Genomic DNA, 26,109 nt, shown 5'->3' with positions numbered 1-26,109 from the left:
CAAAAGGATGCAGGTGATTACACGTGAAAAAAATCATTCAATGCACTGAAACATTTAGCAGACATTATTCAATATAAAAAAAGTTCATGTGGAAATTACTGTAACTCAATGTTCTGAAAATACACAGAGAAAACTGAAATACTTTCTCAGAGGAAGAGTCAGTGTAATTAAAAAAATTATAACAACAAAAACAACAAACAAAGCAACTTTCTCAATGGAATAATAGCATCTAGTTGCATTCAAGCAAGCCCCTGATTTCCTCAGAGAACTCATAACAGATATAACATGCAGGTGTAACTGCATTTGTATGCAGTATAGAAAGTCTATATATTAACAGAAATAAGAACTGGGATAAGAACTGAGATTTCCTGCTGCCTATCCCACAGCAGAGGACATCTCATAGCCCTTAGTCACCAAAATATGCTATATCAAAGGGATTCCTTCAGCCAACACCTCTCCTACAACACTGTAAGAGAGAGGGAGACAAATAATTGATGGAGCAGTTCCCTTCTCTACCCAAAACAGAGCAGGGTGATATTTGACTGAAATGACTCCATTGGTAAGGAAGATCAAAATATTCTTGCTCTATAAAGAGGGAGGCAGCACTATTAAGGTTTACAATATGACTAGGCTGTCTTTGGCCATCCCCATTTTGCAAGTCTGCATGGAGATTTACAGGCACAAAAGGGTACATTTCTACTCTTGAAAATCATACACTGGAGCCAGTTCTGAAATGCTGAGCATGTATAATTCTGTCTGTGGTTAGGAGTATTCTGGGTACTTCTGAGAAGTCCAGAGAAACAGGACATTAATCCAGGGCACATAGTACTTTGAATAAATCTCTGTTCTGTACCTGGGAGAATACTGAGATGACTATGCTGGTGTGGGGACAGCTTAACCTACAGATGATCATCTACAGAAGATGGCAGGCTCCCTAAGCACCAGCTGAATAATGATGATGTCTGCTCCTTTCAGATTTAATTCAGTGGAAAACCATTTCTGTAGATAACAGACAGCAGAGGACTCAACTCACCAGTGCTCTTCACAGACAACATCAGGAGTAGAACAGCTGCTCATATGCTGAGAATCTGCTACACAGCCAGCGCTCTTCTTCAGTCTTGAGTAGTTTTTACGAACAATATACCCCCTGAAAGCTGAAAAACATAGTCATGAATCAAGGAAAAACTCTGCAGAACCTGAACCACAGACTGGCACTTTTCTCTGCAGTCCAGAGCTGAATGCTCTACAATTGCATGGGACGCAGACTATGGGATGTGGGATACAGAGAAACCTCATGCAGGGTCAAAATAACAATATAGGTATAGGTAACATTGAGAAAGCAAGAGGTAGAATAAATAGAGATTATAGTAAAAAATAAACAGAGAATACAGTAAAGAATAAATTGAGAACAAATAAGTTGACAAAAAGATAATATCATGCCTCTTATTTTGTAAAAAAAAAAAAAAAAAAAAAAAAGGAAGTGTTACCTACACAAAAGAGGAAAAGATGTAAAATTTGGGATATCTCATTTTAACAAAATTATGGAATAATTTTTTATTCATTTTTCCTTCCATTTAATGACTCTTTTAAACTTTGCACTCACCCTTTCTTTTTTGCATAAGGAAAAGATGGATGAAAAAATAAAACTACCCTGATCTCAGCTACTTTTTCCATAGGATGCAATGTAATCAATCCCTTCTTTTCTATTTTAATTCGTGTTAATGAACCTTCTTTCCAGCCATCACAAAAGTGTGCATTTTTGCACTTAAATGTGCAAAATACAATAAAAAGAAAAAAGAAAAAAAAAAAGAAAAAAAAAACCCAGCATCATGACCATTCACACTGTGGCATGCAGTGAACCATAACTATCTAACGCACTTATGTTTCCAGTGTAAGAAGCAGCAAAAATTACCTTTTAATGAGAAATTACTAAAATAACCATTCCCTTTACAGAAGGCATGACAGAAGCTGGGCCTGCTGAGGTGTTCTACTGAATACAGAGATCAGGTACCATGAGGCTGAGCAACTTTCCACCCTTAATAATGAGACTGGAAAAGTCTGCCTATCTGGCAGAGATGAGGCGAGCACTCTCTTGCCCCATGTGAACAGGCTTCCAATCCTTAACTATCCCCCACTGACCAGACAAGGAACCTACTCTGATATTGGCAGCAAAGACAGCTGGCTGGCAGCCACCTCTCTGCAGCTGAAACACGCTGAGCAGCAGTCAGTCTATGGACTACTGTAAAGATAAAGAAGCACTGAAATAAATGAACTAGTAAGATAAGCTTCATTTTTCTCTCTAGTAATTTCCCAGCTTTCAGCAGTTGCTTTGCATGTGTGTGAGGATGCGTGTGCATAAAACCACCCCCATACCTCTATGATTTTTCTGCCAGATGCTTACTGACAGTATAAATAGTTTTTGTCTTTCCCTCATTCATTACACAAAATCTGCTTTATTTCATTTTGTAAACTTTATTTTTATCCTGAATTCTGTTTTCATAAATATTTTCAGGATCAACTCCTCTTCAACTGAACCCTTCCTTAAGCTGGCTTCTAACATTCTTTCAGAATTCTTCTAATCTTACAGGTAAATGTCTGTGTTTTTCCTGCTTTCCCATTGATTCACAGGACAACTGAAGTAGAAAGATAAACAAACATTATTCTGTCTCTAAAGCTTCATCAAGAATTAGTAGAACTGCATCTTTTCAGCATTTATTAACTGGATCTATAATGTTTCAAAGGAAATGCATATGCAGAGAATTCTACTGGGGGAGCTGAAGAGGTTGGGAAGCTGTTCCATCATGGCAATTTGCATTACTGACTGGTGCTGGTTTTGACACTAAGCACTTGGCTCAAAGAGTGTGAAATTAGCAGACTCATGTTGCTAGTGCTCCATGAACAATCACTGCATCATTGAAGAAGAATGATTACCAGCTGTCACCTAATTTTCACCTTATGCATTCTATATTCCAAACTTTACAGCAACAGTTTAACCCTGATTTTTACATAACCTACAATGTCAGGATCTGAACTCAAAGCAACTTAGGAACGTAGGAATTTTCACACTTTTATTAGGCTTATTAGTTTATTAGAGTTAAGCATTTTCTGTGACACTGCTGAGGACATGACTTTTTACTTTTTACACTAATTTTCACTCAAAGTGATCTCCCTGCCAGCTTCAGCATGTAGCAAACCAAGAATATATTTACCATAGGGAGCCTGAGATTTGGTGTACTGCAGTTAAAAAACTTAGTTTAAAGTTCTAAGTGCTGAGGCATATACATTACATGCAAAGTTACACAATTTCAAATAGCAAAAATCCAGGCATTTTCCCTCTGATTCCCATTGGAAATATACAGTTACAGACATATACAGTTGTGAAGCACAGTGTAGAAAGATCAAAGCTAAATAATCATAGGTCTGTACATGATGTATGAAGATAGGAGATGAAGTACAATTTTAAAACAGCAGAGGGATTCATTCTCAATTGTAAGAAATCTTGTTTTAAAAAAATTCTATATAGACATATTTTAAAGTTATAATATCACTTAAAATAGTACATAAGAACGACTTTGTAACTGAAAGCTCATGTTTTCTCAATAGGTGTCATGATTGTTTGCAATCAGAAATTGATTTGCTACAAACAGCATATGACCTTCTTAATTTTCCTAGATAAAAGAGCATTCAGCAGCTTAACTACAAACATCTGAAATGATTTGGAGTCTGTAAACCTGATTTTTTGTTTCATTGTAAATTAATTTCACTGAACAGTAAACAAGATGGGAAGTTGCGTCCTTTGCTGAGTCCCATGAATACTTTCCCTCTTTCACCTCTCAGTCTGAATGGATCTTGGGTGATGAATGCATAGTAGCAGGAAAAATAACTAATGCCCTATGTTCTCTGGCAGAAGCATTACAAGAAAGCAGGCCTTGTTACTGATGCACATAATCACTTTGATGTACGGGTTTTAATTTCTGTGCATTGCACTAAAAAGTCCTATCTTGAGACACGGTCAAACAAAAGAATTGTGGATGACTCTGAAACTGAGTGTCAAAATCAGTAATAGAAAGAAAGAAGTTTTCCAAGGCTGCTTGTCCCTTCCTGATTTTACCAAGGGCATGGAATCTTGTAAGAATGGACAGGGGAAAAAACAAGTAAAAAAGGAAGTAGAATTGTTTACACAAAGACAACCTTAAAGACAGAGTTAAAATACAAGAACTCATCCTTCAAAAAACTATTAAGGCCATTGCACTTTTGTTAACATGCTCCTTGCATATGAGCAGCAGGCTTTTAATGGTTACTCAGTGTACTAGAAGTGAAGACTGACTGAATGGTCTAAGCTAGTACAGATCATGAGGAGATGGAGGTATAAAGTTAAGTAAAGATGTGCAGCCTGTCTGGTTTGATCTGAATGTGAATTCAAGGTTATACAAAAGCTCTGTTCAACTACCATTAAAAGAAACACATCTCTTCAGAGGTTCTTAGCCTGAGAATGCTGCTAAAAGGGAAAAAAAATGAATGACATAAAATAAAGCTGTATCTGTTATTGTTTGTAATTTTCAGGAATGATAAAAAATAGATGTATTTCTAGATATAATAATTATGTGCTTAGAAGTATTTGAAGCATTTAAATCACATAATTCGTAGAACTTTACAACATTGCTTGGTGAATACGTGTAGACACACATACATACAAACTGACAGGAAAAACAAGGTTTTCAAGAAATGTTTCCTTTTCCGCAATTCAAGCTGACATTAAACTTTGCTGAAGAAAATCTCAAAGGTAAAATTTTTATTAAAAACTTACAGTTATTATAAATATGAAATAGTGTATTCCAGCTGTTCTCAAGACCTTTTTTTCTTTCCATTCTTTCCTTTTTTTTTTTTTTTTTTTTTTCTACAACAAAATAAATTTTGCCTGAAGCCCACTAAAGAGATATGCAAATAGTGAGATATGCAAACACTGCATGGGAAGAAGTTGTAGAAAAAAAGCGTTTTGCAAAAGGGTTTTTTCATCTGATTTCCTTCTGAACACACATCCCTTTTTGTTTAAAAAAAAAAAAAAGGAAAAGAAAAAAGTAAATAAAAAGGGACTTGAGTTCTTGATAAAGAATTTTCTGATATGATGTGACATATGGTGAGTGTGTGAGCACGTGTTGGAGGAGGAGATGGTGGCTCAATGGATTAGTCGTTTGCCTTTCACCTCTGGAAGCATACTTAAACTCAGTTCTGACCAGAGTTGCACAGTATATTGCAGATGGCTAAAGTGGGCCTAATTAAAATGAATTCAATGGTGTCACCTCAGATCTAAGTGAACCGTATGCACCACTCATTTGGCATTTTGGCGACATCATATCAAATCCAACTTTAAGACTTCCATGACAAGGGTCACTCCACATAGAAATAGGTGCTATCATAAATATTATTTATCCTTATAATTCTATTATCTGTTTGTTTCATGTTGTGGTTTTCTTTCTTTTTTTTTTTCTTTACAAATTCTAATTAATGCTTTCCTCTAATACAAAGAAACATTAAGTGAGACTTGCATGTGAGACAAATTGGTGGAGCAACGTTTCAGTCAGATGATTCAATGGTCATACACTGATTTACACCATCTGTGAATCTGGCAAAAATAATTTTCTATAGGAAATTATTTTAATAAAATCTTATTAATTTTACATAGATGCAAGTCCAAACAATTCCAATCCCAATTACAAAGAAATACTTACACAGAAGTGCAAGGTGTTACTAATGTGAACAGTTCACATAAGATCATTCTTCACAATTCCGCTCCACGTTAAAAACTGCCTAAGTGATACAGTTTGCGAAAGCTGGACTGGAGGACTTGAAAGAAAGAACTTGTGTAACCTGCATACCATTTCAGTTGTGAATCTCATAGGATCTGTACATTCTGAAAACCTGTAACACAGATATGCTGAAGTAAGGCAGCTTTTACTTCCTTGCCTAATTTAAATTCACAAATATTTTGTCTACAAGCTAGAGTGTTTCCCTTATCTGAAATAATGACCTTTTTTTATTTGTGTAATATTATACACTTAGGAAATGTATCCTCAAGTATATTGTGAAGGGTTATTTTTTTCTAAGTTTGTTTTTTCTTTCAACATTTCATCAATGGATAGAAAACTGCTGGGCCCATAGAGATCTCCAGACCACCAGCTCATGTATTTGAAAGGCATCTGTTTATTTTTAAAATGCAAATGTAGCCTACCTCAAAGACTGACTTGCAAGAAATGAACAATCTGAACAAGTCAAGAGGTTTCCAATCAGGAGCAGTGTTCTTCCTTTATATCAGGCTACGATCACTTGCTGTCAAAACCACTTAAACAATATCCTGGAATCTGAATGAAGTCCCCCCACAATTAAAATGAGCAGGATAATCCTGCAAGAATTATTCAGGCAAATCATTTTTCACACAGTTTAAAGTAATGATAAGGTCATTTACAAAAGAAATCAGCGCCTTTGAAATGCTGACTTGTAGACAGAGGACTGCCTGGAGGAGGGCCATAGATAACAGTGAAGACTGGCCTCCTAACACTACCCTCGCAGTCTTTGGAACTGATTCTGATGAAGAGAAGGCCCAATAAGGTTAATACCCCTACTTTGATCTCTGTCAAAGCGTACCAGCAAGAATTAATTTACATTTCAGATGAAAAAGGTTGACAGCATGAAAAGGCATCTTGTTTCTGGTATGTGAATGTGCTGTAATAGATCGGGAATTCTGAAAGGAAGTTCTGAGGAAGCTAAAGGGATAAGCCGAGCGGCTGCTTTTATTGGGAAAGAGATGAAAGGAAAACAAATTTCAATATGTGCTGTTCTGTAAAAACATGTAAGCCAAATGCTTCCTAAATTTCAAGGCCTGCTTGAAGACTGAGGAGGGGGGAGGGAGAGGAGGAAGAAGGAGAGGGAAGTACATTTATTTTAATTATACGGTTCTGCTAATGTCTGGATGACAAATGCCAACAATATATCTCTCTGTTTGAAATGATTCATTTAAAAAAAAAAATAAAAATGCAAAGGTGGTCATACTCCTTTGTACTGAAAAGCAGCCTTGAAATATACACTTACAAGATGCTCAGGGAAGGGAGAGATTTAGGCTTGCTTTTGTTCCCATGCCACTAAGCACTTTGGCAGCGTAATGTAAACAAGAGAAGGACTGTCTGCGTATTTTAAAAGCAGGAAAATGGCTGCCATTCACAAGCATAAGCTTTGATTATTAACACTGTCTGATTAACATGTAGAGAAGGAGAAATGACACAAGAAGAATTTTCAAATATGAGGTCCTAGATATAGATTTCCAAAGGCAAAGAGAAACACGCTGGGGATTACTATTATTATTATACCTCACTGAGTGCAGTGCCAAAGACAGGAGGAGCAGCCAGCGTAATTAATACAGAGGTGCATGTGTCACTCTGTCATTCTTAACCCTACAGTCCCAATGTTCATTCACCCAGACTGATCACTGAAACTGTCAAGTGCCAGGTTACAAAGGAAGGCAGTATGTCTGTTGGTTGGAAGAGAGCTAATAGCATTCCGCCAGCATTAGGTCCAGAGGACAGAAGTGTCCAAATTCAAGGATATGTGTACAATCCCACTGCCTCTGCTCTGCCATGTTCAGTGCAGCATCTCAGAGATGACAGGAAGGAACACAGCTCTGAATCTCTTCCATGTGTGCGAACAGATCAGTTGCTTCTTCTAAAGCACTGGTAATATTCATGCACCTCCTACATGCCTAAGAAAACTGGCTGAATAAAATTCTAAGGCAGAATATCCCCTACAGTCTCTAAGTAATACTGCTACACACCAGCTTCCAATGAAATCTGAGATCACTCTCCTCTTAAAAACTGTTAATAGTGGGAAAGTGAAGGGTCAACCATTTCACTTCCCTTTTTATGACAAAATGCCATCGTAAAAGTCAGGAAATCCTGGTGCAGGTATGGACAAGCATAAATTTAGTAAATACTTCAGAAAAGAGTTGCATGTGGTTCTTTAAGATCTGGTCTCTGTGTCATCATGAATAAAATAAATGACAACACAAAGGAGAGGAAGAAGGGGAGAGAATGCTTATGCAGTTCCTCAGTGCTTGTTGTAATAGGAAAAAAAAATCTCCTTAACTGTTCTCCATTTAATATAATGTTCTGCATTTGATACTAGAGCTATAGTTTATGATTATACATAACAGTATGCACACTAAGCTATAAATTACTATTTTAACCTAATGATAATCTGTTCCTTTTTGTAACCAGATTGGTATTCTTCTGTTTTCTGCTCAAAGTCATACTGAAGCTTATTTTCAGAGTAGGAAACTTAAGTAAAGGAAAAAAAAAAAATAAATGTTGGATTTAGTGGAAATGGCTTAAGAACAGAACAAAGCAAAGGAATATTTATACTCTTCTATTTCAGATTGACTGTAGTTTATACAGCACAGAATAGAGAGGTTACAAAGCTTAAGGACCTGTGGTAGCAGAGGCAGCTGGTAAAATCAAGGTGTTGCCATGATTTATCTGTAAATACATTAGCTACAGCTCATTTTTGATCAGGTACAGTCTCTCACCTGGGGCTGGACAGGAAAGGTGTGTTACACTGCATCATATGGAGGCTGCTTCACACTGGCAGCATGTGAAAACATCACTGAGTTCGCAGCAGTGGTTTTTAGATTTCTGTGCCATATGGTACCCTGCTCTCTACTAGAGACCTACACAGCCCTATGGGCCTGTTCCTCCAACAATCTCTTTAAAGTTCATTCAAATTCATATTGATACGGCTGCACAGGAGTCTGGCAGAGAGTCAGAGATTGGCCAAAGCTAGCAAACTCAGCATGCAATTGAAAAGGAAACTCGGCTATCTGCCAAGATCAGTACTTGACAAAGACAGTGAAATGCATGTCCAGTGCCTCCAATCCACACATAGAGTCAAACAAATTCAGTGCTTCATGCCAGCTCTGCACTAGATTGAATCATACTGATTGTGCTGAGAAGAATCTCAAAGAATTAACAGCTTTTAATCAGTATGTTCCTGAAAGGTACTCAGAAAAATCCCAAAGTGTCATAATTGTCACAGATGTCATTCAACAGTGAAGAACAAATGATCAGAAGCAATGCTTTTGACAGATTTCGTTTGGACTGTACATACTTCTCTTGGTTATAAACACTGACACATGAAATCACCCACAGCAAAATAGGTGTTGGCAACTAAAATAATGTTTTAATTACCTGCTTGAATATGTATAGCAGCATTATTTCTTCTGTTCCTTATTTCCTTGTACTTCCTGCGAGCTTCATATCCTCTCCAAGCTAAAAATACAAAACCATGTGCTGGAAATTACATTTATTTAAGGAAGTCCTACAGAGTCTACAGAGTTAGAGATGTGCTGAAACTTTCATCCCTCCTGCCGCAACCACTCCAGCCCCCACCCCCAGTACCTCCTCCTCACCCACCCACATGTTGAACTCTGAGTTCATGACTGCAATACTCTCATCCCTGCAACTTCAAACACTGCCTTACTCGTCCAAATTTTAATTGTCACCATGTGCTCGCTGATGTCCTAATCCAAAAGGCAAAGGTGCATGATAATTTTGCATCATCAGTCAGCAAAAAAAACTCCCCTTCTCACATAGCTCCCCAAATTCAATATAAAAAAACTTGCTAGATTACTGGCAATAAGCCTTTTGGGCCCACCCCGTAACTTATGTTATCTGTAACTATGGTGCACATGAGAAGACAGAGGGGGAAGAGAGGGAGGTGAGCCAAGATACCACATTTTATCTACGTGCTGCAGGCCAGTGTAGACGCACCTAACAGTATTTTCCATTGATGTACAGGCATCCCATACAAAATAATGAAACATTTTAAATAATGACATTACTGAAAGCTAAGATAAAAACCTAGAATTAAATCAGTAACATTTGCATTGATTAGCTGGAGAGGAAAGTATCTCCAGTTATTTTGATTTCATATAAACTACTATGAATGAATAAATATTGTACACATAATTTAACAACTTGAAATGCCAAGTTACTCAGTGAAACAGGAAATGTAGATATTTACCTGACTGTATGGTAACAGCACTATTTTCTCTTTTTTCTTTGACTTTCTTGTATCTTCTTGCTCCAAGCCATCCCTTGATATAAGCCTGCATGACCACCACCCTCCCTATAACTTCTCGCAGGAACAAATTTAACTGCTCTATATGGTAATACTTTAGAAAAACCTGAAATGGAACAACAAATTCAGTATTACACACAGGTAGCAGCACAACCTATTGTATTTTGCCTTTTTGTAAGCCTCATATCGGCCTACTTCAGGGCACTGTTTCTGGGAGAGCTCATAAAATACTAGTTCCTGATTTTACAGCAATTTTGTGAATTAAATAATTTGCTCTCATCGTTCCATTATTCCATTATTCTATGACCACCCCATTGTAAAATTTTTTTCCTTAAGAAAGTAAATTGGTGAGAGGGATGCTTTCATGTATCAATAGTTTTATAATACAGACTTTCTTGACAGTCAGGAGATAAATCTTGGACTACATTTCTTTTAGACAATATTGTCTAGCAACACTGCTTCAAGAGGCAAACACTATGGATAGTTATACACACTCTTGTGCAGGAAAGGTCTCCTTGTTTTCCCTTTGTGCACAGTAGAACAACTTAGGATATGACATAACTTTCTTTTCACAGAAGTCAGCCAGACCATTATAAGCCATGATCAAAGGCTCTTCTATCAAAGAACCAGAAAAATCTCATCTGAAACTCCACAGATGATGTACTAACCAGACCCACAGAACATGCCAGAGTGTAAAGTTCCAGTCATGTCATGATTAATAGAAGGATCTTCAGGAGGACACTATCACAGCAGGCACTGACAGATGTACTATCTTTATCAAGGCAGCCACATGCAGAGTGCATTTTGGGGAGGTACCCAGCACACCTTTCCTCTGGTAGCACAAACCTATCTGGATTGGAAGGGCACCTCTGTCACCTAGGAGGTTATCTAACTGGAACAGATTCCTTGCTCTCTCTTTAATTCACTCAGTACTTTGCAAACCACTGTTAGATATGCTTTGCTAAAGGGACACTACCCTTGAGAAAACATTAGTGTTCTCTACCTTGGTTTTTCCAAGAATCCAGTTTTCTAGCTTAGCTTTCTCCAAAATGGTGAGACAGTTTTCTCTGCTGCCAAGGGGAGACTCATGTGCCTTGAAAGCAAGGTAGTAATACCTGCAAAACAAAATGACAAAGAAAAAGTTGACTTGGCAACAAACGTGTACTTCCACTGCTCTTTTCTAGCTCAGAGATGGATTTCCAGAACTCATGGAAATATATCAAAGATATATTATTCGTGATCTGAAGCCCATTTTTCACAAAAATGTCCTTGAAGTCTATTTCATCCATAGAATCCTGCAGTATGTTACTGATACTGGCCATTTTTCAAAAAGCAATATAAGTGACCTTGATATTCGTTGGGAAACAGAGGTCCACATAAGAAGTCCAAGGACTCTTGAGCTTGTAACAAGGTCACCCTGTCAATGGCACTTAAGTAATGTTCATTTTCAGTATGTCAGCTAGAAGGACTGCAGATTCTCAGTCTGTGAAGAAAAAGGCCAGCACTAGCAGGGCAGGCAGCACAGTCTGTATCAGTGATAATGACAGTGTGTGAAGAATAAAGATTAGTTTACAGGAAAAACAACTCTCATATCAATCTTAATTTACAGACAGCAGGATGTTCAGACTGCTTGACATCTGAATTTCATGTTTGCAGGAAGAGGTCATATATATGCACAGTTAAAACAATTGGCACTGCTCTCATTGGCAAGGATCTTATTAGTGCTGGTGGTTAAATAAAACTAGCAGCTATTTTAAATAAAAAAATAAAACTATATGAATACACTCTTCATATGAATTAAACCATTTTTGATAGGCATAGGGATTTCTGTTGTTATGCAAGTCATTAGGCCTTGCGCCTTTCTTCTGTTTGATTGTGATAATCAGCCAATTGGAATTATTATGATAACTCTAGTGGCTTTCAGATCAGGCACATAGTAAACAACCTTGACTTTTGTTCTGTCCATGATCCCAAAAAGAACAGCCCTGAGAATTATGTGAAATAAAATTATGGTGCAAAAAGATAACAAATAAGAGGAGATGCATACTTGTTTGAACTGAATAGACATTAGGAATGACTGTAAACAAGCCATGCTTGTAAAGCCACTGTTTGCTTGTGAACGACAGTTCTATAGTAATCTAGTAAGTCTATTTGCAAACAAACATTTTACATAATAGCAAGAAGACAGGCTAGATAGTTTACAAGTTCAGGGTCATTTTATCACAAGTACAGTTAGATGGTAGCAACTGCCTCCTCAGCTCTCATTTGCGAACCATCATGTTTCTTCTCTGTCTTCATTAGATTACACTTCTGCAGCAGCTACTTCTACTTACATTGATTCGGAAAGGAATTGACATCAGTTTACTGAACCTGCCCTAATTACTAAAACGGGGAAGAACCATCATGTAGTCCTATGACTAAAGAGAGGAATCTGACCAGTGAAGCTCAAGGATAGATTCCTCCTGTAGCCACATAAAGGCAGGAGAAAATTCTACCTCACACTAATAAATAAATAAATAAATACTGAGAAGCAATTATAAGGAATGGAATACCACAAGTTTGTGGGGGCTTTTTTTGGTTTGTCTGGTTTTGGTTTTTGTTGTTGTTGTTGTTGTTTTGATGTTGTTGTTGTTGTTTTGGGGTTTTTTTGTTGTTTTTTGTGGTTTTTTTTGTTTTTTGTTTTTTGTTTTTTAATCAGGAGAATATGATTTTCAAATATTAGCTCCTGTTAATCTTTAGAGATTAGCTCCAGTTTTCACAAGAAAGAAAAAAGAACCACTAAAATAGTCAATAAAGATCAAAGGGGAACAAAATGATTTCTGAAAGCACTGGAATCTGTCCTGAACTGGAAAGACAGATTCACCAACTGGAGACATTGCCCACCCTGAATAAGGATGGGATATTATGTGTTACTGAGATAAAGTTTTTAACATAGTCATTTTCTCAGATGATATTGCAAGTTATTTAGCAAAGTCATGGAATCTTGCATCTTGCAAAGTTATTTACCAACAGTCATGGCATCTTGCAGGTATGGAAAAACATGGCAGATTTAAAAGAAAAAAAGCACATTTCCTCTACTTTGCTATTAAACTTAATGATGCCTGATTTCACAAGACAGCATTCTGACTTGCACTAACAGAACTCAGATATAAAATATACATATCCCAAACAATTTGTGAGAGTTTGCAGTTTCAACATGCACTTGACAGACATGTCAGAGAAGTTGCATCAATAGTAAATTGCTGATTGCTACAAAAGCTTGTTCAGATTAGCCTTGGCACTTATGCACATGAGTAATTTAAGTGGCTTGTTTCTTTTCTTAGAGGGAAGGAAAGCTTCAAGTCAGTGCTACTATCAGCTTTTTGCATGTTCACATGTCTTTTAAGACATGTTGTAGTTGGGAATTTTAAAATCATTGATCAATATTTAGATAGCACAGATGCAATAAAAGTCAGTGAGAACTCCACAATTTTTAAATTTTACAATCTTATAAATGACAAGCAATTGCTTTGTTTTCTAGCACTGCCTGTTTTAATGCCTAAGACGCTAACTACAACACACAAGTAATTTGATTTGTGCTTAGGCTAACTGTATCAGAAAACAGCATATGTCATGCAAGGCCATCTAATTTACTAAATTTAAAACCTTTGTATGGCACCAAAACACATGCAATACTTTGGAGGAAGATAAAATGTTTCACCTTAATGCATCTGGTAAAATGGTAGTGAAAATATCTGGCTGTGCACCCAAAGCTTTGGCAACATACAATTACAACTCTGTTAATTTTGTTTTATTGGCCTAGGAACATCTCTATCATACTTATATAATTGTACTGTACAGAGATCACAAAGAGAGTGAGCTCTATTTACATGATTTTATCAAGAGAAGAAACTAGATCCTTAAATGCAGAAATGTAGGGCTAGCAATCACATGAACTTTCACATGAGAATAAAGTTTCACAACTTATTTTTTTATTAGTATATTTGCATTTGTTCTAGCAGGCAATGCAGTGGTCCAAAACATTTTGTCTATATTAAAGCAATACTTCTATTTCTGCTTTTAAAAATAAAGTTTATATTCTTTCATTTGTGGTTACATAGGCATGGAAGGTTTTAATGAGTAATGAGAAATTTAGGATTACTGTTTTAAGTACAACATGGTTTCATTTGTTTTGAAATAAAAACAGTAAATTCCTAAGTGCCATACTGATGCAAAACCACATTTCTTTTAAATTATCTGTCCTGCTTGAAAATTTTCTACACATGAAATATTCAACTACATGTATCCTATAAGTATTTGACTGATCACAATCTCAGCAGAAGTGATTAAAAGAGAAGTAATTTCACCTAGAAGAACTGATTTCTTAGCTGATGAAACATGTTTGAAATTATGAATTTCTTAACCACTGGTTCTTATATTGCCCTACAAGTTATCCTGTATGGATGTTAATATTCTCACTCAAAACATATATTAGAGCAGGATTAACATGGACTTAACAGTAATTAAAGACAAAAGGAAGTTCACGAGAAGTTGAATTTATCCCTATATGAACAAATACAAAGCTAGGACATGCAGAGTTAAAGACATCCAAGTGTACTGAGACACAGAAAACACCAGATTGCTGCTGTGAGTTAATTTTCTGATTTATATAAGGTTTTACCTTAGACAAACATACTGTAAACAGTTCAATTTCTCTCATCTCCAATCCTTAGGGGTGAACTATGGAACAGATCAATTAATAGCACTCAAACAGTGCCACCAACTACTGTAACAATGCCTCTTACCAAAATTCCCTTTGCATTCCAGACCTAAAGGCTCTGTCAGTTCTATACACCAAGGTAATGATTAACAGTTTTTGTCTTTAAAAAGAATCATTGTATTAAGATATCCTGGCCTGAGGTGGAGAATGGGCAATGACATGTGAAAACCTTGAGATACGAGGAGGAAAGTCTCTTTCTAACTAGATCCCCAGCTACACAAGGGGTATTCTCAGTGTTCAAAAAATGCCTGTTTCTTCTCAGGCCTAGAAATGAAATGTTAAAATACAAACAAAAGAGCCATCATGGTTTTGAGCACTGGAAGAGCCTGTAGATAACTTTCAAAAATTCCCAACATATATTGGCTGCATCTTATCTCTTGCAGAGCCTTCCTCAGTAGATTACATAAAACTAATTACATTGGACTTTTCAGTAAGAGTATGAACTGAAAAATATAACTGAAAAGTAAAAAATACATCTAAGAGACTCTTAAAAAACATCTACAAAACTTTTCAGTAGAAAATACCTAAAGCAATCTGTCAATGATCAGATAACCACAGAATCACAGAAATACTCCCCAGAAAACCATAATTTGGTCCATTCTTTATTTATAACTTGTAAGGGATCATCAGACTTTCTACTCCTAGAGGTTTCAAGCGTCTTTCAACCTGCAGCTGTTTACCAGCATTCTGTGGATGTGAAGAGTCTAGAAAAGAGATGTGGAAGATGCAGTAGTTTACCATAAATAAAGTATAGAGTGTTATCTTGAGTCCATTGAAAGAAATAACAAACACTTCCATGGGTTACAGTAAAGTTAAAATAAGGTGAATGGTATTGTTTTTTCTCCAGAACTCACTTGAGGGTTTTGGTACAAAACAGACTGAGTGCTAAAACTGAGAATGCACTAAGAATGCACTATTTTAACAGTAAGTATTTATTTTCTCTCTAGCAAATCACTGACTTCTAATTTAATACAGGGCTTCCCTTACTTTGAATAATAAAGAAGCCTATCACCACTGGACAGAAGGAATATAACACTGAGAATTTAGAGACTGAATTGTTGTCAGGTGTACCAACAGAGGCCTTACACAAATTTACACTGAAAATTCTTTTAGAGAAAGCAGAACCAATCATATTGGGATCACTGTTAAAGAAATATTACTAGTACTGCCATGAGTGTGTGTTCTGAATATCTGGCTATTAAAGAGGAGGTAGCACTCATAGGAAAACTGCATCAGTGTTCTAATGCAGTACAAAGAATTATGATGTGGAACAGAAACTGTTAGAGAAGTAAAAAGAAAAAAAACAAAACCAAATACAATCCTTACATTAAACTCATATAAAATTTCTCAAGACATTCCTGTGTGCTTATGAGGCACCTGAAGCCTGACACCATTTAGCACCATGAAACTCTCAAGTCTCTTATATTTCAAAACATGATATACCATATGCTACATTACACAGAAGGTGTATACAGGGTGGGTATATGAAGTAAACACATCATGTCAGAGGCCTAGGCACTAGAATTCAGGAAATAGTGTCTCATCTAATGGAAATTTCAATGCAGATTTGAAATGCTACTAAAATGCACACCTTCCTTAGGTATTGTGCAGTGCATGGTCACTGTGCAGCCCTGCAAGCCAGGCCCACTTTGCTGCCTGACCACCTCAATAACCTTGATCTGAAGCCTGGGATCTTAGCCTGAGAAAGGGACCACAGATCTCCACAGAAAACATGTAAGACAGACACCTGACAGTATGGGATGTGAAACACAGCAAAAGGAGGTGAACTGCTAAAAACTTGGTAGGTTCAGAGTGTTTAGAGGGCTTGTAAATCAGATTTCACTTCTTTAATAAAAATCTATTTGCATATACATATAAAACATGTGATTCTATCTTTGGCTACAGTACTATTGTATGAATGAGTTATAGTTAAGACCAGTCCTGACCATCTGTTTTTTACCCCAATAAGCTAAATTCCAGGTTTGCAACCTGTGAAATAATCTGCTCTGTGTGAAAACAGAAGATGGTAAAGAGTAACATTACAAAGCTTTATCTTTTGTTTACTTCCCACCTGATAAACTCTGAACAGTTCTGTTCCCTGCCTTTGATTGTTTTGTCCTCATATTTCCTGCTAAGAGTTTACAAAACAGCATTATTGAACAGGCAGACAAGAAGCACACCTATTTGTTTAATAACATCAAGGGAGAAAAAGTGCTGGTTCATCCGTTTTGTTGTTAAGTTGCTCAAAAGGATCAAAATACCAATTAACTTGCTCGCTTAGAAAATCTTTGATATCCTCAGATTTACTGACATTTTGAAACTCTTGTTCATACTTGCCTAATGTCTTTTTGATTATGAACAAAGAAGTGCCAATCTGTTTAGCATTTGACCTGTTTTCTCAAACATTTGTATATATTCAACTACTTAGTTCCTAAAAACACTTGACTAGTCACGGCTGTAAGTGGAAGAAAAATGTTTTCTGTTCCACTGATATCTTTTTTATACATTGTTCATTATTTTTTTTCAAGAATATAATGGAAAAGAATTTGTTTAAAAATGAAGAATAAACTGAACAAAGGAGAGAGAATTGCCTGCCTCAGTTTATATTCTGAATACTCAGTCAAAAGCCTTTTATGCTGGTGGGCAAACTGCTAAATCTCCTCCTGACTTTCTTTTCTGAATGAATTACACCAGCTCGGACTTAAAAACTTGGGGACTATCAAAAAAGATGTTAAACACAACTTGCCCTTATCTGTAGGAATGGAAAGCTACAGTTACCATTGCTTTTATGACCATTCATTTTCAAGGTTGTACTCAGATTCCATGCATTTTTAAAAGAAAAGTCTACTGATAGGAAGAGGCCTAATTTCTTCTCAACTTACATCAATTTCAGTTAAATGTATCTTTGTTCACTTATGTGCAGATTAGGTAAAATTTCAGGCTCTTTGTTTTGTTATGAAACGTGTAAGTGATCAGAAAAATTAATCTTTTTGTTCAACCCGCTTTAGAATTGTATGACCTTACTAAAATTAGTCATGTACCACACAAATTAAAGGTGGAGGGAAATTGTGTCCAAAAATGATATTACTTTGATGGACAATGGCATGCCAGTTATCCTTCCTGGGATACAAATCTCTTATGTATTTCTGTTACATATTCCTTTAGCATCATAATATATTACAAATCAGAAAATTCAGTAACTTCTCAGAATGAATTGATTCAACTACAGTTTATTGGACAACATCTGTCTGTGCAAAAACCACAGATAAATGAACTCAAATGACTCATCTACAGAAATATACATTTACTTAGTCTCTGGGTTTTTATAAAGGCATGTGGAACTCTGTCTCCTTTCTCAAAAGCCTAATCAGCTACTTACATCTAGTATTACATGAATGATTTTTTTTTTTTTCCAGTAAATTCATTAACTATATAATCTCCTGTACAGAAGACAGCAAGGATTGATACTGCCATTTGCTACTTGTTCCTACTTTTAAGCAGCCAACCACTGTTTCTGTTTCATTATTGAATTATCCACCTTACAGACTGGAAAAAAGTAAATAATACATACAAAAATATTTTAGCTCTAAAGGAAGACATATAAAGACTGTATAAACAGATTGTCATTATAAAGCAACTGCATTTCCCAAATCACATTTGTAACTTCTTGACACAGAGATCCTTTCAGTAATCAAACTAGAATATAGTAGCCATTATAAAGGTCAGCAGATGTCTGGTTATAATTAGTGGTGAACTGAAGACACATGACCACGAGGAAGCTGTTAAGAGGAATATTCTAAAGTATAGGAAACTTTTGTGCACACTAATGCTTTTCTCCAGTTACACCTGTATATTACATCTCTAGGCTAATGTCAGTGTACAGACATAAGCTTCTGACATTCCTATTAACTAGACTTGCTCCAGAGCAGAAACAGTTTTTTCAGATGAATTTTCATAGTTCCTGTGCTGACAAAAAAAAAAAAAAAAAAAATATAGAGGAAAGGTTGAGTGTCAGAGAAAAAGAGATGAAAGAGGTGTAAAATGGGAAAAAGAAGAGGCAAACATTCTTATGCACTGTGTCTCTATGTGGGAACTACCCCAGTATGACACAGATTTGAAATTATGCCTTCCATTTTTCCAGTATGACTTCTGTGCACACTAAAGGATGTAATAAATAAAATCTGGTATGCTATTCACAAAAATACTTAAACAATTTTTTACAATGTATTATGCTTAAAAATCAGTATTGATGAAAAATTCTTCAGAATATTTCTTTTTAAAAAAATCTGATTTAATTAATGTTTTCAAGCTTGAAATTAATACTCTTCTGTTGGTTTTTTTTTTTTGTTTTTGTTTTTTTGAAACAGTTCTTCTATATCAGGTCTTTTTCAAGCATGTTGATATTATTAAAATGACGACTGAAGCTCACTGACCCTTCAAATCCTCGTCTTGTCTAAGCATGATGCTTATTGCCATGTATTGCTTCGGCAGCATCAGAAATCGTAGAAATGGTCTAGCTACTGAATACTAACTGCTCACTGCAATTCTCCCACTCCTTCTCTTGATGACTCTTGTAGATTTAATCCAATAGTTACTGCTTTTACTAGAGTAACATAGACCAAACATGTAGAAACCAATGTTTTTAGAATTTTTCATACAATGTATCTTGTTGAATGGAACACTAAAATGACAGTCATGCTAAAGAAGCCATACCTTTTCACAAACTCTTCAAAAAGAATGCGATGAGAATATCCTTTTTGACGTATTTTGACAGTTTCCAGAATTCCTGTGTATCGTAGCTGCAGTAGAACTCTCTCATGAGAAAATGTTAGTGCTTCTCGATCATCATTAGGTTTAATGCAGCGAATAAAGTGAGGCTGTCCAACAACCATTTTGGATAGAAGATCCATGAGGGAATACTAGTGAAAGAAAAAAGAGATACAGAGACTTGTTTAAAAAATCTGTAATTCAATTGCATAAGCAGGAAATGTATTTTGTAAACAGTATGGAATGATTGATAATATGGTAATGCTGATTGGTATTCAAGTTTTAATTGTTTTAAGATTTTGACTAAAATCCAGAATCTATTAAAAGCCTTTAACTGTTAAACACGAATTATGATTCTAGTTCTACTTACCCTATCACCTCTCCTTATATTACCTTCTTGAAGTTTAAGAAGGCTCATATTGAAATTTTTAATTGAAAAGTGTCCCAGCTATAACTCTGCTGTAGGCACATTTGATCAAACAGTCATTCCCAACAGGAAGATAAGCTTACTGTAAAACAAACAATCACATAAGAATCACAGAAATCCATGGAGATTGGGTTGAAAGAAGCCACCAATTTAGTACTCTGCCCACAGAGAATGCTGAATGTATCTGTTTTATTTCAGGACATCTTTGAGGAATCTTTTTGTCAGAATCACTGATACAGATTGCATGTTCTCCCAGGGTAATCCACTGAACTTCCGCATTACTGTAACTATTTAGAATGTTCTTAGCATCTAAACTGAATATTCCTGCTGAAACACGGACCCATTACTTCTTGCCCTAACCAACCTGAACACTGAATACAGTTTATTTCATTGCATGAAAATATTTCTGCTTCTGCTACATTCTTACCTCATAATCCCACTGTCTGATCAGAATTTGCTGCAAATACCCTCAATCTCAATGCTGCATACAATTCCAAGCTGACTGGATCTGAGTGGGGTCACTTGGTTGTAGGCTGCATTTAGACAACAGACAAGTATTTTCAGACTCACTACCTATTTATTTTTTTGTTGCTTACTTTCCTCTTTGATCTAACAACTCCACATATACCTCAGAAATACCTATTGTTCTTATAATCAGAATATTTGTTTATAGTTTAACTGCTGTACCCTAAAATAGGAAGCCATAGTTTGTCGCTTCATGTTAGTTGTTTCCTCAGGGTGTCGCATAACTTCCATTGTGTCAACCTGGAAGACAAAACTGAGATATTAGATCTGTTGCAGAAACACTGCACACCCACCCCACCTCATTGGCAAAAACTAGGTTTGATGTTTCTTCTGGTCATTCTCTCATGTGTCCACAATCCTAACACAGTGAGCTGTCTGCCAGCCAGCAGTGATTCTCTCATTAGTAGTTTTCACTGTAAAGTTGTTTGTGAACTACATCATGGCTGTCATTGTCAGGAAGCTCCACTTTTTTATTTCATACTATGCCTTGAGGCAGGTCAAGCAGTAAGCATACTGCATTAAAGAACTGCATGTCATGCCTTTTTTCTCCTTAAACTATGCCTCAGTACATATTTCAGTAAGGAAGCAGTAATGTTCTTACTCTGTTTAACATCTTGGTGCTCTCAGTCACTACAAGAGGCATGCTTATGAGTGCAACTATTACATGAGGTGGGTAGTGACAGAGGATGGAAAAACACAACTAATTAACAGATTGGCCATTGGAAATAGGGCTGACATTTAGTTGACTTCAGTAGTATCATTTACTGTCTAATTAACTTGATGTCCCAAACTCATCAACAAAGTAGGAAACTGTATTTCATCTTTGTCTTCCTATATGGATATATATATTCTAATATCTTTTAGACCACTGTTGATGCCTTCACTTACTAGATCTTCCGAGACTGACAGACTCTTGATCAGATTAGGGAACAATTTCACACTTTTGTCATGATAGTATATTGTTACGCCAATGGAGCAGCTGTCAAGATGCAATACCTTATGAAGCCCTCCTTACTTTCATCACCATTGCAATGGAGTCCATTGCATCTTATTTTCCATATAAAGTTACTATCTCTTTAATGACCTGGAAGCCCATTATAAAAAAAAACTGCCTCATTTTGCTCATGAATGGGAAAACATTCTTGCAACATAACAAGTGGCAAAGTAGGTAACCACAGAATGTGCATGTCTTTTCCTATCTGCTGCTGTGTCTACTATTAATTATATTAAAATGCCATTTTGATGCCAAGTATTTCAGCAGTCTCAGCTGAACTGCTGGTGCATCAAATACCAATTTTTCAGCATTTCTATATAGCTCACAAGAGTTATTTTTAGGCAGTATACATGGACAGCAAACATACCGCTTCTTGTATATTTACTTATATTGTCAGTACAGCTGTTCTGCTGTTCTTATCAAAATGAAACTAGAATTTATGAATGAGCATAACCATGATTTTCAATCACAAGCAGATTGCATTGCTGTATTGCAGCTCAACAAAATCAACCAGCATCTTGCTTGCACGGGGCATTAACGACATTCTAGCATTCACTTGCTTTGTGGCAGTTTACCATCTGCTCTGACCAGGTGGCATTTGTATAAACCAGATAATGCCATTGTCAGCACCTGTGCTATGACTCTTGGACTTTACTCCATATAATCATTTCCAAAGCTCACTAACTTAAGACCACTGAACATAATTGCTGAAAGACTACAGTTTCCAATGAAGTAACTGTCGCTCTTACCTTCAGGAGATATTTAGGAGACTGCATGAAAAATACAAAGGAAATGAGGCACTAAGTAGCAATAGACCAAGAAAATGGATTTTGTGTTGGAGAAGAAATCAAAAGAGAAAACTTGTGAAGGCAAGATTCAGAATACAAATGGTGCAAAGGGAGACAGACTTCCATGAGGGTGACCAAAACAATTTCATCATGCTTTTGCAGTCTCTGGTGTTCATAGCCCTAAGTGGGGTGCATGCACTATTATGCATCTCAAATAAATACATGAAGAAAAAAAAAGATGCTGTTGGCTTTCAGTTTTAAGAACGTTAACAGAAAACTCTGTAATATATCAAAGGAAAAGAGCTTCGTCAGCACAGATAACAATAAACACCTTAAGAGGTCATGTGAGAAATTAATCACCAATGTCTAATCAGAATAGCAGACATGTCCATGGGGATGACTTCCGGAATGTTTCAGAACCATATTGGCAAGACAACTGTTGTTTGAACTTTGGATCCAAAGCTTTGGTAAAGGTCAGGTAGAAGACAACAACGTTACCAGTGAATACTAACAGTAATCCCATAATAAATGGCAACATTTATTAGAATTGTCTATTAGACAAACACAAAGAACACCAACAGCAAAAGCACGCTGTTTGAGGAGTATAGTAAAGCCCAATTTCTCAAGAATTTTAGCTTCTCAATATGATTCTTGGCTGTCTAGAAAAGCACAGACTCCAAATTATTATTTTGCTGGAATTTCAGTACTCATAATCTCTTAGCCATAATTTAATAACTGCTTTCAAATGAAAGGTGAGTTAATGCTCTATCTTTTGGGCAATACAATAACATTAGCAACTCCTTTTCACAGCTGCTTATTGTCACCAAACTGGTAGAATCTTATGATGCTTAAGACTGTGATTCTGTGAAATATGGTTTACTACAGCCTGCTGGGTTCAAAAGGGGGTTTTGTTTTGTTTTGATTTTGTGGAGTGAAGGGAGCGGGTACCCAAAAAAACAGATGGTCAGAAACATTTACAGAGAATGATGTCACACCTTTTTCTCAGAAAAACAGACTAAAGCCAGTACTGTGAGATGCTCTTTTCTTTGGAGTTGTAAATTCAGACCTGTGCAGTCTGTAAGGATCAGGACCAATTTCTAAATCTTATGGACAAGAGACATTTGAAAGTATTTTTTTTATAGATTCTGAAGCTGTGGAGATTTTGCTGTAAGAATTTTAGAAGTTTTCTATCTGCTTAATTTATAACATTGAGTGCACATGAAGTTATGCAGTTTTATGGGAGGGCAATAATCACATGTACAACAGACATTAGACATTATCGTAACTGATAGAACATAAGAATGTCATGATATCATCTAATGTTTCAAATGACTAGCTGCTTTTTTAAAAATAAAATGAAAAATATTCCAACTGTTATGTCACATTTCTACATGACAATAGTTGTGGTGTAAAATATATATTCATGTGATTACAGCTGAAAAACAGTTGACCTTAAAAAGACAAACTGTTCCATCACTAAAAAAAGAAACTGCTTATAATAGTTTAAAACAGTATTACAAAAATGATTTATAGTATCATGTCACCTTATGAGGTCACTGCAAATTATTTTCACATGTTGACCACACCTGCTATTAGCATGGTTTGAAATAAGATAAAACCAATAAATACTCTAAGCAAAAAAGCTCATAAATTAAAATACATACACAAATTTCCACACTTCAAAGTAAAATTATTATACTTTTAGAGTAATTGTGTTAGTTGTAAAGTAGTACTTTAGTGTGTTGTTGTTTTTCTTCTTGAAGTTGTGATAAATTCATAAAATTTTTAATTGAAGTGGTAGCTTTTTTCAGCTAAAAAATTGTATTAATTAATGTTTTCTGGATAGTGTTGCACTTATTATGAATGTCTTTTAGCTCCTTCTCTAAAAATGTGAAGGGTGAGTGGCCTTAAGCACTACATAGTACAACTGAATGTGTTTATCAAAGCTCTAAAAGAGAAGTGCTGTATTTTACTCCAGCTCAAGCAATAAAATGAATGCTTACAAAGCTTATGCTGATATAGCTAGATGTGGAAGACAATGTTTGTATAATACAATAAGATAGTAAGACCATAATCTGCCCTTCAGCACTGGAAGTTTTTATATCAGGAAGGAAATAAATCTCTTGAATCTGAGTCTCTATTTACAGGTACAGTGATAGATACAGATGCTTGGGTTACTCAGGAATTACTGTATTTGAGCAAGAGCTCCTTATGATAGGACGGAATGTAAAGAAGAAATAGAATGCAATTCTATTTCTATTCTAGAAATAGAATTTTTATTTATTTATTTATTTTTTAATTACTTCTATTTGCTTTGAGGTAAAACAAACAAACTAACAAACTGACAAAAAAACAGCAACCAACTGATCACATTTTAACAGGACTAGCCTGGAAGTCAGGAGGGAGCACAGGTGTTATCTTGAGGTTACTTAAGGTGCAAGTTTTCCTCATGTATTAAAGTGAACTCAGTTGGTTATTAACTGCAGTAAAATCTCCCCATCCTTTTGCAATTATGCCACATCCCTTTTTGGTAAAATCAGAAAGTGCTTAAATACCATGGTTATTTTACTTTATAAAGAATAGCTGTTTTGCTGAGTGGTTCTTTTCTGGTCATTTGTCAGTCACAAAGGCCCCTTGGTTTTTGAACAGAAGAGGAATTGATCATTTTTCTGTTTTGCCTTTTCTTTGGTTAAACACACTAACCAAATTTTAGCTAAGTAAATCTCTTTTTAGGCCAAAACTTGCCAAAAGAAAGCCTTGAACCCACTGCAATCAAGAGGAATGTTGCCACTATTACCAGTATAACTGAGATTTCACTACAAATGTTTAAAGATTAATCACTGGTAAATTGATTCTTCATTGGATTCCATAGAAAGGACCTCAACAAAACTGAAAACAGTGCTCCCAGGTAAGGTATGTTTTTTTCTCATATTAAAACACTCATTTGGTAAGAGTGTCACTGTCTAACTACATCACATCTCACTGTAATATTTCATGAGAAATTTCCTGTCTTCAAATAGAACGCTACCAACCTTGATACGCCCAGCACTAATCTGTGGAGGCAAAGACCTAGATGCTGCTGTCACTCTTGCTCTTGCCTGTGCCAAGTTACCTGTTCAAAAAGAAAGAAATGCATACTACAAAAATTGTTCAGTAATCTTAACTGAGAAAACATTTCATGGCAAAAAAAAAATAAATAAAAATCATACAACAGAAGTAAGAATAGCAGACACTACTACCCTTCTTACACAGCCTGCTACCAACTTTGCCTTGATGAGTGTGGACATGACATAGAGTTTAGGGTTGATTTAAAAGGGAAGAAAAAGACACCAGTAAGGTGGAACATTGCTGACCTTAACTACTGATCTGATGAAAACAACAACAGCACAGAAGTATACAGATCAGCCAGTTATAATCAATTTCTCTGTGACTCTTTCACAGATTTAAAAGTGAAAAGACAGAAGAAACCTCGTTTACAAAATCAGTGGATTCTGAAGTGTTTAGACATCATCTTAAGCTCACAAACTGAAGAAAAAGATGAGAAGATGATAAGACAGTATCTTTTCTTGACCTTTTGACATACAGCCTACTTAATCCCCAATCGTATTATCCCTTGGGGTTTTCAAAGACTGACTCAGTTCCTCAGGCAAAAACATACTGGTGTCAACTGCAAAATGAGTGCATTTCCTTTAGTTGTACAGTATGATGTATCTTAAACTTTTTCCAC

At 36.0% G+C, this 26,109-nt stretch overlaps 1 protein-coding gene across 1 annotated transcript in view; it reads right to left on the bottom strand.

Moving 5' to 3' along the window:
* Positions 1–26,109, bottom strand: part of MYO3B (myosin IIIB) — a 173,496-nt gene that overhangs the window by 43,774 nt on the left and 103,613 nt on the right. The window contains exons 26-33 of the mRNA XM_032445800.1: positions 25,415–25,494; positions 22,344–22,364; positions 20,763–20,840; positions 19,595–19,800; positions 11,126–11,237; positions 10,066–10,228; positions 9,231–9,311; positions 1,034–1,154 (exon numbers count right to left, since the gene is read on the bottom strand). Of these exons, the coding sequence (XP_032301691.1) occupies positions 1,034–1,154; positions 9,231–9,311; positions 10,066–10,228; positions 11,126–11,237; positions 19,595–19,800; positions 20,763–20,840; positions 22,344–22,364; positions 25,415–25,494 (862 nt within the window). The remainder of the gene's footprint in view (positions 1–1,033; positions 1,155–9,230; positions 9,312–10,065; positions 10,229–11,125; positions 11,238–19,594; positions 19,801–20,762; positions 20,841–22,343; positions 22,365–25,414; positions 25,495–26,109) is intronic.

The sequence above is a fragment of the Coturnix japonica genome, chromosome 7, assembly GCF_001577835.2.
Source record: "Coturnix japonica isolate 7356 chromosome 7, Coturnix japonica 2.1, whole genome shotgun sequence".
Lineage (NCBI taxonomy): Eukaryota > Metazoa > Chordata > Aves > Galliformes > Phasianidae > Coturnix > Coturnix japonica.
This window is presented reverse-complemented; position numbering and strand designations above follow the sequence as displayed.